Genomic DNA, 17,357 nt, shown 5'->3' with positions numbered 1-17,357 from the left:
AGCCCTTTTTAGATAATTTAAATTTAGGTGTTTTAATGATGACAAGGGTTGCTTGGAAAACCACCTGCTCCAAAGGATTTAGTGGTTCTGGGAGGTGAATCAAAGCCAAAGCAAACAAAACATTAGAAACAAGAAACCACTGCCACTTTATAATCACTGTAAGTGTCACATCTGTAAAAAAGAAATTTTGACAACATTTATGAAATATTTTATCGCTAAATGCAAGAAATAGCAACTTACTTTCTTTTTCTTTCTATTATAGCATTCTACTTTTACTTTTTTTTTTCTTATTAAGGCATTGTATTTTCAATTTTTTTCTTACTAGGACATTGTATTTTGAAAAATCTACCAATTTATATCAGTGGAAAATACTTTGTATTTGAGGTAGATTATTTGAAGTATGATTGTGTAATAGGCACAAATGAATGAAAGTGCCTTGTTGATTCTTGCATTAAGTAATGTAAGCAGTTTTCTTTTGACAAACAGATGTGGGTGGGAGTCAGTGGTGGGACAGTGGGTTTTAAGTTTTAATGTGTGTGGGAGGGGATGGGGTCCGCCACTCTGTGTGGATTTGACTGGCATTAATCCAACAATCATTCCCTGATTCTCATTGTCAAACTCAAACCACTGAAATTAGATTCCACTCAGTTTAAAAGTAGTCTGAATCCCTAAAAGCTACATCCTTTTTTGGATAATTGTATAACATCATATGTATAAACAAACATCTTAAGAGTACTTTGACTAACGGTTAAGATATAACTTATGTTTGGTAATGAAGAAATCTAACGTACGGAATGGTTCATTCCATAGGAACGAAAAAAAAAAAAAAAATTGTTTGTTTTGACTTATGGAATGGAATGGATAATTTCAACATAACCCGTAATCCAACTTTATTCACGTAAATAACATTCTTTAATTTTACTATAACTTTAAATTTTTATATAACAAAAGTATTATTATTATTATTATTATTGTATGCTTTTAATATGTTTAGTTTATTTTGCGGCTCCGGCCTCTTATTGTTTGCTGGTTTGGATTGGGAGATGAAAACTACACTGAAAAACGATGAATTCAGGAGGTGATTGTAATTTGTGAAGCACTAGCAGGGATAAGAGAAATCAGCAATAAAACCCCAATTCAAACAAACTATTGAGGATATCAAACTTCGTCTCCAAGATCCAGTAGCCTCTTTCTCAAACATAGTCCATTTTCCAAAATTCATTAAGTTAATTAACCTGTGTACATTGGTTAATTGGTTCTATGTGAGACTCTTAGTTTGATTTTTCTCTCATATTTTATTTTCCATTGTATAATTCTAATAGATCTCATTGTTTCCGATAATATTCATTTAGCAACAAATGAATGGATATAAACATCTTCACTCATTAAAGTAACAGTGGGTATCTGGATTGTATACCCCACACAAATAGGTCACTAATTTGAGGCCAATAGGCCATCCACTGTAATAATTCGTCTTTGCAGTGGGAACTATATAAAACTTCATAGGGGCATCTTCATATATACATCAACACAAAGAAATATCACCAACATCTGCATTTACATCATGCATCCCTGTGTTTTTATAATTTTCTCACTTCTCTTTGTATGCCTTCAGAATACAACTGCCAACCAATTGGTAGCAGTGGAAGAAAGAGACGATAATAGTGTTATCACGAACAAGTGTTTGCATAAGGAGAGAGATGCTCTCCTTCAATTGACTTGACTTTAACCGCCCACACCGGATAATTCGTTGGAGTCAAAACCGGAACTTGATATGTCAACGAACCTCCTTCTTTAACCAACGACATCCTTTTCTCCTTAACCCCGACTTCTTTAATCAAGCTTGTTCCGAGAGCACTCTTCCACCGGACAACAAGACAAGGTCACGACCACCTTTACCGTCTTCCGTCACCCGCAAAACGAACCGAATCAAAGCCACCCACTTTGACATCTTCCCGTTCGTTTACTCCGCGCCTCCGGTTAGTCTCTCACAAGCCCGATTAAAAGAAATCGGGGTTGTTTCTAATCAACCTCGAATCACACCCCCTTCAACGAAACCGCGCTCTGATACCAAGTGTAAGAAAATAAACTAGTTTTCTTTTGTGGTGCAAGGAACACGGAAACAGAAGAAGAATGTAGTGGAAGAAAACTTGCTCTTAAAGTTAAAACAAAGAAAGAACTAGTAATTGCATTAAAACAAATGACGCCTACTTTTATACTAATTAATTAGATAGCTTATGAACCTCTAAAACCATAAAAAAAAGACTTCGACTCTTATTCTAAAACTAGGAAACAAAACTAATAAAAAAGAAACTTTCATATTGCTTTTCAAATAACCGATTAACCCAACATACATAATGTGTCAAAGGAACTTCTCTAATTTTGTTGTAAATAACCTAAGAAGATGCCTGATCATCTTTCAAGTGCTAATTTTGCAAATAACCCACATTGAGAATTGGTTAATTAAAAGATCGAATAAATTAAGAAAATAATAAATACAAACGGAAATAATGAACTTTTCAAAATGTCTCATTCCACACAACGGGAAATTGCCACCCATGATGTTTGTGGCATTTTTATCGATAATGAAGACTTAAAACCCTGCCAATTACAAGTGAAACATGGTCTTACATTGCTATACCTTTAGTCCTAACTAAGAACACTAATAGGTTTATAAAGTAACATACAAAACAGGAAAGAAGAGTTAAATATAGACAACTACATACGTGCAATCCTCCGCAATTTTGCAATGAACACCACCACCTCCAAATAAACCCAATCTCTAAAGCTATCATAAAAGTGAAAAAATGCACGTCTGCCATGACGGTTGAGAAGTAGAGCGTCGCATGCTATCCAAAATCCAGTAGCAAAACCAGTGGCCCCACCAATATAGAACCATTCCCACAATTCATTTGTGACTTCCTCATCACCCTCGCTTTTACCAACTTGTATGTCTTCATCTCATGGACATTTTATGGAAAGGGGAGGTCCCTCCTGGATATGAGCTTGAAGAAGGTGATTTGGTAAAAAAAGTTACTAGATTCGATGCCTAAGTCGTTTCTTCAAATCGTGGCTTCAATAGAGCAATGTTTCGAGTTGGATTCAATGTTATTCGATGAAGCGGTTGGTAGATTGAAGGCGTACGAGGAGCGTATAAGAGGAACCGAGAAAGTGGAGGACACTCAAGGTGGGTTGTTGTTGGCTAGTGACGAAAAGTCACATGTTTGTAAGCATTGTGGCAATGGACGTTCAAATCGGGATGACTTTGGACGTGGCCGGGGAAGAGGTCGGGGGTCCGGGAGAAGTCGAGATAGTAATGAACGTGTCCGGGATAAAAGTCACGTTAGATGTTACAAATATGGTGAGCTTGGTCACTATAAAAACGAGTGTCCTAAATGGGAAAAGGAAGAAGCGGGTCTAATCGAAGAGGAACCGACATTGTTTTGAACGAGTGGCTCGTATGACCAAACCGATTAAGGGGGTGATTGTTGGGTTAATCGGTTATTTGAAAAGTAATAGGAAAGTTTCTTTTTTATTGGTTTTGTTTCCTAGTTTTAGAATAAGAGTCGAAGTCTTTTTTTTTTTTTTTATGGTTTTAGAGGTTCATAAGCTATCTAATTAATTAGTATAAAAGTAGGCGTCATTTGTTTTAATGCAATTACTAGTTCTTTCTTTGTTTTAACTTTAAGAGCAAGTTTTCTTCCACTACATTCTTCTTTTGTTTCCGTGTTCCTTGCACCACAAAAGAAAACTAGTTTGTTTTCTTACAATGTAGTCTAAGGATAAGATGCAATCAATGAGCTCTAAATTTGGGGATTTCAATTGAGATTCTTTTTGACGCAAACTGCAATCTACAATGGCCTGACTCTAAATTAGATTAATATAAATACAGTTCAAAAGTTAAGTTATAATGTGTTCATAGTGCCCTCTCTTTGTACTATCTTACAAAAAAATACTTTTTTAATTATAGTAGGCTATCTTAGTCCTATTTATCGATTTGGATCAACTGCAATAGTCGTTAGCGTAGATATTGTTTGTGACTTCTATTTTCTGATTATGAATAAATCAGAAAATCAACTCATATCTTCATTTTTCTGTTTTGCAGATTTTTAAATATATTGTATGCCATTCTTGAGCTTGTGGCCTTGGCTGCAACTTTCAGTTCGAAGGGTAAAAAATTGAAGTCGTATGTGCAATCTTATTTCTTTAAATAGTAAGTGTTGCAAGTTCTCACAAATCTTTTGGTTCTCAAAAGAACCCGACTCTCTCTCTCTCTCTCTCTCTATATATATATATATATATATATATATATATATATATATATATATATATATATATATATAGAAGTAGGTTCATATAAAAAACAACAATTATTGTGAGAACGTGAGAACAATTCTCAACTAATCGTTTTATATAATTAATTTTATAAAAATAAAAAAAATAAAAGGGCACTTGTGGTATTTTAACCTTGCATTAAATATAAGCATTAATTTCGATTCCTATTATTAAGGAAACAATTTTAATTTTCGATTATTTAAAACCTTATACTCTCTTTTTTCAGCTGCCAGCCATATCACACCCATCCACCGTCTTCTTCTCCTTCTCCCTCGCCACCGGTGGAAATAGTTTATATTTATCTGTAACGATGCAAACTATTTACTTCCACTTATACCGTCTTGAAATCAGAATCGAGAGGAACGGTGGTTGTTGATTACCGATTTCACGGCTCCGACTCCAGATGATGTTCATAAGTCCAAGGGTTGCGATTTTCACTTTCTTTAGGCGGTGAAGATGACAAGGTTAGAAAAAATAACAGTTATATCATATCTTATCTCCTTATTACCAATTCCATGTCTATCATCTCCCTCTCTCGCTCTAATTTCCAACCTTGATTACAATTACTTAAGTACATTAATGAACCCAAAATGAAATGATGATTCAGTGGTGATGGAGAACCTCGAAAAAACATCCAGTCCTATTGAGTTTTAATATTTTTATAGAAAATATGATTTCACTTTTAATGTAATCCATGTGTGATCGTTTTTTTCCATACAAATATATGAGTGTCTAATTTGCAAATTATGATGTGGATTTCATTATATATGTACTCTAATAGTTTTTAGATTATTTTAGAGAAAGCATGTTTTTTTTTTTATCTTTTTGGTGATTGGCTTTAATTCATGTGATATGTTTATCGTTTTCTTTGTACACAATTGAAGACGATTCTCTTTCTCAACGAACGGTAAGAGTATTGCTTTCATTTCCTGATTAACTGAATCTTTTTTAATGACCACCAAGTGTTTGATTTATTGCCTGAGTAAATATGGTGCATTTTATGTTAACTTTTTTCTGTACGTACATTAGGAATGTTTTGGTTATACTCACCCTCTCTTTGTTTTCCTTTTTTTTTCTGTATTTTGAATGGAAACATATTTTAGATAAAACAATGTTATTTAAAAAGCTTGTTGTCATATTGTTATTCTATTAAGAATTTTTGTCACTACAACCTATCGGTACATACATATTAATAGATATGTGTTTATTTTGTTATGAATTTATTTGATAAACTTGACTCATGATTAATTTATGTTAAAATGATTCTTGTTTGACAGTTGATGGCTTTTTAACTACTAGAGTGAATAATGATCCAACAACAAACCCTTTCATCGAACTACTGCATCGCCGCCACCACCACCACCATACATCCAACGTTATTGTTGATCTTAATACAAGAGCAAGACACCACCTTTTGTATATTCATAGAAGAATATGATTTTTTTTCCTTGTATGGATAAGCATCGGATAGACTATATGTATATGTTTTGTCATGAATATTGTATATCTGTACATATTCTGTTATGAATATTGTATGTGTGTATGTTGTATGTGTGTATGTTTGTCATCAGTATTTATGTTTTTCTCCATGAAAATTGCATGTATGTGTCTATTCGGTACTGAATATTTATGTTCTTCTCAATAAAATTTGTATGTTTGTATATTCTGTTATACATATTCATGTTTTTCTTTATTAAAATTGTATATGGTCATATTCTATCATGCATATTTAAGTTTTTAACAATAAAAACTTTATTTGTGTCTATTGTAAATTTAATATTCATATTACAAGTTTCATATTCAAATACAAATTTTGCACAAGTTTAATATTCATATCAGAATTTTAAATTTTTTAAATTCTAAAATAAAAAATATCAGATTTTTTAATAATGATTTTTATATTTGAAAATTTAAATTATATCAAAATTTTAAAATTTATATTTTTTTCAATTTCGTTTTTGATCATAAATTTCGAATTTGAAAATTTCATTAAAATACCTTAAAAATAGGAAACTAATAATATTTCCATATTCATATTTTTGTTCTTGTACGACTTTACCCTTATTCTTATAAAAATTGTATTTTTAATTATTTTTAATTAAGAAGTTACCTAAATTATAAGAGAAATCAAAACCATCTACTATTTTTATCTAATGGCTGATAGGCGTTCTCGCGTTCTCACAATAACTCTTGTTCTTACATGAACCATCCCATATATATATATATATATATATATATATATATATATATATATATATATATATATATATATATATATATATATATATATGGTTAGGTTGTGTTTTTGATAAGTATTTTGTGCATGTATGGTTGATTGTGGACCAATCATTTTAGCTATTTTAAGTAAATGATTAATAATATTATTAAATTAAAGATAACACAAAAACACCATCTAAATTCATTATAAAGGTATTTTAGTCAATTAAAACAAATTTAAAAAAGGAGAATTCGAGATTTAGGGGACAATTAATGCTCTTGATTTAAAAAATCTGATCTTTTTTTTTAAATTAGTTCAATTCAAATGTAATTTGTGTGCATAAACCGATTTTATTGTATCATAATGTTATTTTGTTAGAATGATGTTCTGTGTTATTTTTTTAGAATGATGTTCTGTAATTCTTTCACAATGATATTCTATTAGAATCTCTAGTTGAATAAAAACAACATTTTTATATCTATTTATATACATCTGAACTTAAATACAAATTAATATATATTTTTACAGAATAACAGCCTTATACATTTTAATATAATTACACATATTCTAACGGAATATCATAAAAAATGAATAAAATTATTACAAAATTGCATTCTTAAATATACAATTATTGAAAAAATGCATGTGATCTTCTTCAATGGTTCAAATAATCAACTTGATTCCAACTATTCTTTCGAAAATATGATGTATTATCGTAAGAATGTAATTCTTCGCAAATATACTTGGTTTTTTTAACTCCATTCCAAGTCTTTCTCTGGTATGATCAATATTTGATTCGAAGACATTCTGAAATAATAACATGCATTACTCGTTATTATTATCAGTTAAGCAAATATACTAGTCAACAAACATTCTTAAAGACATTCTGACAGAATGCATTTATACAAATAAATTCTGACAGAATACATCACAAAATACACTTAAATCATATTATTTTCTTCTAAATGACAAAAAAATGCGTTACATAATGTTTTTTACTTTTCCTATCTTAAAAAAATAAGGAGATTTAAATCGATATTTTTTTTTCAGAATATAGGCATCAAATTGATGAGTGTTACTAACCTCATTCTAAAGGAATATTGTGTTTTCTCATTCTATAAGAATTTGCATGTTTAAAATAATATTCATTATAAATTGTATTGGTAGAATACCAAACTTTGCATGAGTTCCCTTTAAGAAAAAGGCCTAAACATGTCCCGAATGAAGTAAGCTGATAGGACAGCAAGAAAAAAAAAATCATTATTTATAACCAATGATATCATAAACATGACTTATTATAGAGATCCCAATTCATAACTATACTCATCAACTTTCTATTAAATTAGATAATTTCTTCATTGAAGCTTCGTCGGATCAAACCCTTTTACAAACAATCCTACTTTAACACAATAAACAATTAAGTAGTAAGATTTATAACCTATTTCATAAATAAATAAAAAAGGAAAACAATAAACTAGCAATTAAAAAATGAAAAACAACCAACAATATAAAAACAATAAATAAACCATTAGTGGAGGTAATAAGTATTTGATAATCATTTAAAAAGAAGAAATCATCTACCGTATGTATGAATTTTCATCACAAACATTTTACGAAAACTTAATTCATGTGTACAAAGTCACTAATCACAGAAGTCTTCCTTAATTTAATAAAGGAGAGTCACTCGACAAATTCTTATCCTTATAAAATAATCAGGAACATGAATACATACCTTCAATACTTTGGTGTTCAATTCATCAATATTTTTCTGTTTTATTCATAAAATAAAACAACGATAATGGAGATCACGATGATGGTGGTATAGAAATCGGTTGGATTAAGGTCATAGAGACGTTTCCATCAGAGGAATCACAAAGGTTGTCGGAAATGTTTCTATCAAAGGAGGGTGGTCGGCTTGAAGACGATGGTGGCCAACAACAGAGATGTGGAGGAAGACAATTGAAAACGGAGATGGATGATGAAGAAGTGGTTGTAGCGTCGATGGTTGATGATGAAATGGTATATTAGGGTTTTAATAGATAAATAAAAATTGATCCCTTAAAAAAAGGGATAATTTTGGATATTATTAATATACATATGTAATATTACTAATTTACTCTTATTAATTTAATTAATGATTTTTTTCCTAAATTTTGATTGGTCAATTCATGCACATAATAGTTGTTGAAACATTTGAATCTCTCATGCACACAAAAGCATTCCAATTTCTCTAGATCCCTTCCAAACTCTTCAATCTGATTTTTTTCTAAACTTTTGATCCTTCTAGCTAGGCTCTGTAGTGGCTAGGAGCCTGACGAAATAGAGCTTTCGGTTTTGGAATTCTGCCCGTGCAATTTCCTGTTTTTTTGCTAAAACTCTTGTAAGTTAAGTTGCACTTATCTTAATTCAAGTGTAACTTATATTTATAATCATAGTCGTTAATATGAACCTATAAATACGATTTAATAGTGATTCCATATCATAATACTGATTGATCTACTTATGAGGGCGATGTCTAGGCTAGATTTAATGATGTGTTTAAAATGAGATTTCCAAATAATATACTCTGTATACCAAACGGACCCTACCTCCGATATCATCTTACCTAATTGTTCCTTATCAGCTATATATCAGTAGACATTAGGATTGTTGAGGAATCTAGACTATCATTAGCCCCCAAAAAATATAAGCCTAAGACTTAGTGATATTCGTACCTAGGTCATATCAAAGGAAAAAAACAAGGTACTAGGCGAAGCCCTGCCGAAGTCACCACTCATCCACTTTTAAAATGTAAGTTCATAGTTACTTTCATCTTACACATATATATGAAGTATTTAATTCCTTAGATGCTATGTGTGCCGAATGTCTGTATTTGCAATATTTGTTCTCAATATGGGTTACTTGGTTATACTATATTTTAATAAAGTATTGAACTATTTATTCTATTGTACCTAAATATATTAGGTAGTGAAGGGTTATAGAAAGTAAAATATGATGAGAAGTTGTGCCAACATGGTATTATTATACTACTAGGGATTAGTCATCTAGTAGGATATAGAGGACGGGTCATAGACTATTCTAGACAAGTTTGGTGAAACATCAATAGGCTAGCAATCTATAGGTGTTTATAAGTCATACACGGTGTTGTAAAGCTAGCGGTGATGATGTTTATGCTTATGTTTCTTGTATCAGTTATAACATACCAAGTCTTTAGTAATGAATGAAAAATATTTCTTCGGAAATACTTTTATTGGAAAATTTATGCATTTATAAATAAACTACGTTTTAAAATAAGCATTAAAAAAGGTCTTTTATGACCGTAAAAATAGAGATGTGACATTATGAGAAGTCATTGTAACATTAATAACCAGTCTAAAAGCAAATTAATATATAAGTTGAAATAGTATTTACATACAGTTTGGGTAAAGAGTATACATGTTTATATAAATTGGAAATACTTATATACAATAAAACAAATAATTTTAGTATGAAATGTGCTTTCGATTCAAATGATATAAACATGTGAACTCAGAAACTTTATGTTGACGTTTTTAAAATCACATGTATTCTCAAGGAACTAAAAGTCGGACGTGTAACATATTTTGGGTAACAATCATGGAATCGCAGGCATACCACTTTTTTGTTATCGTTTATTATTAAGCCTATTTGTTAAGGCATTGTTTGTAATTTAATTTTCAGTATTTTAAAAGTTAGTATAATATGTAGGATTTTATTCGGCAATTGAAGTCATATTTATGCTATACTTTTGTGTATTGTTCAATGTAATCAATATATGTGATCCATAATGACGTCACACAACCGGACATTTCCGCCGCCAACGCGGGGGTGTGACACTACATTTCCAAGTTGCACATCTACATTTTCCATTGGAAATATAAACTTAATTTCCTTTGCATTAACCGGGAAAAGTTAAATGGTAAGGGTGTATATATGAGCAAGGAAAGCTGATACATAATGTGTATTAAATGGTAAGGGTGTATATATGGGCAATGAAATATTCAAACTACTACATAAATAATTGCGTTCACATTGAACACATAGGTACATAGGTATATTGAGTCGAATTTAACATTTGAAGTTGGAGAAAGTGAACTGTTATCTACTATTTGATAAAATAGATTAACTAGTGAAAAGATAATAGATTAACTAGAACCCTATGGCTAAAAGTTGTCACAACATCGTCTAAATTGTATTACAACAATATGATGATCTCAACTTCAACACTCAACATAAACCTAATTTTACCTTAATAAATGACATGACAAATATATCAATTATAATCTATAAACAAAGACGTCATGTCATCTTGACACAACTTGCTAAAATATAAAATTATTAGATAGAAAATGCTAAACATTTGTTCATCATACATTATTAAAGTTTTGTTTGTTAAATGAATTAAGTTTGCATTTGCTTTTGGTTATATAATTTATATCTTGTCATGTCTAAAACTAATATGCCTATGACATATCTTATCATCTTTTATGCTATTTTTAATATTGTATTTAAAGTAAAATGTAAATCGTACAATTTGATAATTTATACAAAAACCCTAACTTCTAGTTAGTTCAATTACTGCACTCCCTTATTTCTCTTTTTCTAATATAAACAAATATGTATGGACTTTTAAGAAAATGAATTTGGGAAAACAAAACAATTTTCATGATATCATTGGGCCATGTATATTTTTTGTCAGCATATATATCGAGCCTGGGCCTTATATTGTATGGCTGTATACTAAATAGTAAATACTGTTTTGGTGTATGGCTTATTGTTAGTTGGTTTGGGTCGGAAGATGAAAACTACACCGAAAAATGATGAATTCCGCCGGTGATTGTGATTGGTGAAGCAGTAGCAGGCAAAATAGAAATCAGCAATAAAAAGTCCCAATTCAAACCCACTATTGACGATATCAAACCTCGTCTCCGTGATCTGGTAACCTCTTTCTCAAACTTTTAAGTTTTTCTTCTAAACTTACTCCGTTTTCTGAAATTCTATGAAGTTTAACATGTGCACATTGGTTAATTGATGCTATGCAAGACTCTTAGTTTGATCTTTCTCTTTATATTTTATTCTTTTATAGATCTAATCGTTTCCGATAAAATTCAATTATCTATAAACCAATGATTCTAAACTAGGTGTTGTTTTGTCATGATGTTTCTCTTAGATTTTAAGATCAGATCCAGTAATCGAGAAGGATGATTCTTAATGATATAAAATAATTTGTGGATGATTCTTAATGATATAATAGAATTTGTGGTGTTGTCTATCTCCATCTTGTATAAACAAGAAAGAATGTCTCACTGGCCCTTTACTCCTTTTAGCTAGGGCCACCATCGTCAATTAGGATTGTCCCTCTTTTTATCTTTTTGAGTCAGCATTGAATTCTTTTTACATTAGTGCATTCTTTTTACATTATTGTTTCAATCAGTGCATTCTTTTCTAAATCATACCTTCTTCACTTTCAATGAGATTTCCGTATTCTAAAATGATAACATTACAATTAAATCTTTTTTTGGTTGTAATTTTACGAACAATCTAATTGTGAAACTAAACAAAAAACTTTCTACATATATTTTTATTGAATAAAATTACTCTGCTTTTTGTTAATAAGTAAAATATAATTATTGTAAGTAATTGTTGAGTTGTGCAGTCTTTTTTTCTGGCTCTCGAGTTGGGGTTTGATGGTTGCTAGAGGGACGTTGAGGGAAAGAGAGCCGTGAATGTAAGACGACCTGGTCAGATGAATCATGCAACTCTTGTGTTCTTTGTTTTTCTTGCATCAGATAAATGTGTGTGTGTGTGTCAATCGGAGTCATAAATATTAATGTACATAAACTATAACTATACAAAAGATGTCTCGAAAAATAAATTTATTAGGTTTAGATGAAATATTTCTTCTCAAATTTGTATTTTTCACGATGGTTGTTTTCATGCGTTTGAATTTGTTATAATGAAGAAATGACTTAAAGAGGGATGAAAAATTGGTGATGGTTGCAAAACGGTTTATTCACTCATTAAACTAAAGGTGGGCACCTGAGCCCGGATGGGAGTACTGCCATTACATAGTCATATCCATTCATGGATGGTTACTCTATTTGATTCCATCATTTTATTTTTTCAGAATTATATCACATAATTTGATGACCAAAAAATATCACAATATTGGAAAAGATATTTATACTAAATACGAATTACCAAGACTTGTAGTATTATTGTATTCCCCCACAAAAAGGTCACCAGTATATATCATGAGGCCATCGGCTTTAAAAATTCATCTTCACATTTGGCACTATATAAACCTTTGTAGGGGCATCTTCATATTTCATATAAACATCAAGACAAACAAAAAGTATCAAAATCTGCATTTACATCATGCATCCTTGTGTTTTTATAATCTTCTTACTTTTCTTGCTATGCCTTCAGAGTACAACTGCCAACGAATTCGTAGCAGACGAAGGAGTAGGAGGAGGATATGATAATGCTCTTATTAACAAATGTTTGGATAAGGAGAGACATGCTCTCCTTCAATTCAAAGAAAACCTTCAAGACCCTGATGGTAGTCTCTCTACGTGGAGACCTGAAGAAGATGACTGTTGTACATGGCAAGGAGTCATGTGTGATGACCAAACAGGTCATCATGTCACAGGGCTTCATATTCCCTCCGCTGGTCTTGTAGGTGAGATTAGCCATTCATTGATTAACTTAACCTACTTGAGTCATCTTTATCTTTCCTCCAATTCTTTTCATGGAGCCATTCCTCCAGAGTTTGGAAACCTCACCAGCTTGCAAGTGCTTAACCTTCGAGATGTTGGAAGCTGTAGAGTTGAAAATCTAGACTGGTTGTCTCATCTACCCCTCTTGGAGGCACTAGAAATAGAAGGGATTTCCCTTGCCAAAGCAAACCAGTGGGTAAATGTGATTTCGAATCTCCCAAAACTATCAGATTTAAGGTTAGATGGATGTGAGCTCTCACAGGTCATGTATCCATATTCTTCTTCATTTCTCAACTCTTCTTCATCTATTTCTTTCCTTTCTCTCAGAAACAACAATCTCACCTCATCCATTTATCATTGGATGTTCTCACTAACCAGCAATAGCCTTCATATTCTTGATCTCTCTGGCAACATGTTAGATGGGATACCCAAATATCTTGGTAACCTCTGTAGTTTGGAAAGTTTGCATTTTAATAACAACCGTGCTGTTGTCAAATTTCCTGATTTTCTGAACAACTTGTCTGGATGCACATCACTTACATTGCAACAGTTGTCTGCTCAAACAAGCCAATTTACAGGGCCATTGCCTGATGACATTCAAAACTTTTCATCCCTAGAAGCTCTGTACCTATCAAATAATCACATAAATGGAACCATAAGCGATAAATTTTGGGAACTACCCCTTCATGCGTTTGATGTTTCTCAAAATCATCTTAGTGGTGCCATCTCTGAAAGCATTGGAAAGTCGAAGGCTTCTATTATAAATCTTTCAAAAAACCCACTCCAAGGAGTTCCTTCCACAGATGACATGTCAAACCTGTCTTCTGTAACGTATATTGATCTGAACTCTTGTAAGCTAGGGCCTCACTTCCCCAAATGGATTCAAATGCTGAAAAAACTTAACGAGCTTGATATTTCCAATACTAGTATTTCTGACACCGTTCCTCCAGAATTTTGGAACATGCATTTAAACTCTTTGAATCTCTCTTCCAACAACATCAGTGGTGAAGTACCAGATTTATCATCAAGTTTTTCCGGTAGTATAATGATAGATTTGAGTTCCAACAACTTTAATGGTCCAATACCACATCTTCCTTCCAGTTTGGAATTGTTAAATCTTTCTAGAAACAAATTCTCTGGAGGAATCTCCTTCTTATGTCAAATGGTCGATGGGTGGTTAAAATTTCTTGACCTCTCCCATAACTCTCTAACAGGACAACTTCCAGACTGTTTGTGGCATTTCCAACATCTAACGGTTCTTAATCTAGGACACAACAGTCTATCTGGAAGGCTTCCTCCCTCTATTGGATCTTTGATAGAACTCGAGGCGTTATACTTATACAAGAACAACTTCTTTGGAGAATTGCCTTTGTCTCTAAAGAATTGCACGAGCTTAACCTCGTTGAATTTGGGGGCTAACAAGTTTTCGGGTAATGTGCCTGTTTGGATTGGTGAAAACCTATCAGAGATGTATGTTCTTATCCTAAGATCAAACAATTTCTTGGGAACCATCCCTTCAGAATTATGTCAGTTAGCAAATCTTCAAATTTTAGACTTTTCAAGGAACAATCTTCATGGAAGCATCCCCTCATGTTTGAATAATCTTACAAGAATGGCTCAAGTAGGATTCTTACCACCACCAAACGTACATCCCTATACATCACAGTGGCATTGGGATCTCATTGATGAGGTGTATGTTGACCATGCAATGATCGAGTGGCAAGGAGATGAGCGTGAATTCTTTAGGAATCTGGGATTGTTGAAGAGCATTGACCTGTCAAGCAACAATTTAACAGGACATATCCCACATGAACTCACCAATCTTCATGAACTACTTGCCCTGAACTTGTCAAAGAATGCTCTGATCGGAGAGATTCCACAGCAAGTTGGTCAGATGAAAAACCTTTTAGCTTTGGATTTATCTAGAAATAGTTTATCAGGAGGGATACCATCAAGCATGTCTCAGATGAATTTTTTGGGTTACCTAGACGTGTCATGTAATAACTTGTCAGGGAGAATCCCATCCAGCACTCAACTCCAATCCTTTCAACCTTCAAGCTACGATGGAAATACAGGACTGTGTGGACTTCCCCTTTCTAGAAAATGTTCAGGAGATAAAGCATCACAAATTGGTAAAAGCGAGGGTGATGAGGTAGACATAGATGAGCTTGAGAAATGGTTCTATATTGGTGGGGGCACCGGTTTTGTTACTGGATTTTGTATAGCATGTGGTGCTCTACTTCTCAACCGTCGTGGTAGGCATGCACTTTTTCACTATTTTGCTACCTTCAAAGATTGGGTTTATGTGAAGGTGGTGGTGTTCATTGCAATTTTGAAAAGAGTTAGACATACATAGTTTCTCATCTGGTTTTTATTTTTAACTTATTTTCTAATATGTATATCATCTTGAGTAGACCATTACTATTCTTTTTAAGGCTAGGATCGTAGTATTGTAATTACTTGAATTAGTCTATCTTTAATTCTATTTTATTAGTTATTAATTTGGAAAAAATAAAAAAAATGATAAGTACTATTGGGTTTTCTGCTGTTTTCTCGAACAAATATTGGGCCTATAAACATTGGGCCACACACCAGTAGACAACAAAGTGATGTCGATGGTTACTGTCTAGTGTCCACTATGGCTGGCATCGCCTCTTATGTCTTATTGTTTAATCATTTTGTAAAATTAAAGTGCGATTTCTGAAATGCATGAAAAAAACTTGTGCTTGTAAATTGTTTATTTGATGCTATGTGAGACTCTTAGTTTGATTTTTCTCCTTCTTTTTGTTGTCCATGTTATAATTTCTATAGGTCCCATCGTTTCCGATAATGTTCAGTTAGCTATAAGAGACTGAATCGAATCTAGTTGTTTTCTTCTGATGTTTCTCTTACATTTTAAGTTCAATCCAATGATAGAGGAGGATTTATTTCTGTATAAAAAAGTTGTATAATTGTATTAATGTGTGAATCTAATCTCCTTATTGTTGTTGTCCACCATGTTGCTATTTTTTACTATATTGAGTCAACACGACATTCTTTTTTATGAAATATATTCTGTCACTTGTGGGATTTCCATATTCTACAATGACAAGAATATAATTATATGTTATATGAAACTAATTATTTTTAAAACTGTACAAATGTAAGACTAAAAACCATAAGATCAGTTGTGGAGTGTGGACAAAGTCATACTACATCAGTTTGGTTTTCTTCATTAGCCTACCGGATTGAGAGAACTGTTAGTTGGTTCTCACAATAACAGTTTTTTGGTAACAGAAAACTTTTATTATGAAATCATTATCATTCCAATCACATAATATAATAAGTTATGATAATCTGTGGGTGGCTATTTTAAAATGTTTTGCGTGTGGAAAGTTAATTTGTTTAACATAGTGGCAAAGCTAGGGAGGGTCTAGAATGTATGGTCATAATACGACACTGCACGACCTTGTACTGTTGTGATCGTACTATTGTGGAGATGGCGAGGCAGTGTGTAATGTGGTGTAAATTTTAAATTGTGTAACTACACAAGCCCTAGAGAACTCAACCTTGTATCAAATGTGAACCCGATGAAAGCCAAATGTGGAACATGTAAAGGTCCTTGAATGCGTTGCCCATATTAAGGTGACTGGTACACACCTTAGGAAACTTGCTGGTCGAAGTAAAGAAATGGTTCACTTGGGAATTGAGACTGGTACAAAAGCTTACAGGCTACTAGATCTAAACATTGAGTAGAGATGTTTGCTTTGAAGAACACAAGATCTGGCCATGGGGAGAGGCAGAAAAGGTCAAGGCTACTGCAGGAATGACATTCACGGTTGAGGGACTTACACCATTAGAAATAAAAGATGGAGTCAGTGAACCAGAACCCCACACGCCTGTACACCACCTTGATGTCAATCTGCATTTCTAAATGGTGACCTGGAACAAGAAGTTTATGTGACCTAGACGGAGGGCTTTTTGAATCATGATCAACCGAATAAGGCGTATAAGCTAAGCAAGGCGTTATACAGACTTCAACAAGCACCATGAGCTTGGAATTCAAGGCTCGACAAGTATCTCAACAA

At 32.5% G+C, this 17,357-nt stretch overlaps 1 protein-coding gene across 1 annotated transcript; it reads left to right on the top strand.

The window, feature by feature from the left end:
* Positions 1-12,777: 12,777 nt before the first annotated feature.
* Positions 12,778-15,791, top strand: LOC145122636 (receptor-like protein EIX2). The gene has a single exon (XM_079058199.1). The coding sequence runs from the start codon at positions 12,950-12,952 to the stop codon at positions 15,644-15,646; it is 2,697 nt and encodes an 898-aa protein (XP_078914325.1). The 5' UTR covers positions 12,778-12,949; the 3' UTR covers positions 15,647-15,791.
* Positions 15,792-17,357: the final 1,566 nt, after the last annotated feature.

The sequence above is a fragment of the Lactuca virosa genome, chromosome 6 (genome assembly GCF_052849685.1).
Source record: "Lactuca virosa cultivar CGN04683 chromosome 6, Lactuca_virosa_CGN04683_v6, whole genome shotgun sequence".
NCBI classification, from domain to species: Eukaryota; Viridiplantae; Streptophyta; class Magnoliopsida; order Asterales; family Asteraceae; genus Lactuca; species Lactuca virosa.
The sequence above is the reverse complement of the archived record's forward strand: the minus strand, read 5'-3'. Positions and strand labels throughout refer to the sequence as shown.

Excerpts from the sequence above, each read along its gene's own strand:
- LOC145122636 (XM_079058199.1), top strand. The coding sequence starts at position 12,950 with ATGCATCCTTGTGTTTTTATAATCTTCTTACTTTTCTTGCTATGCCTT.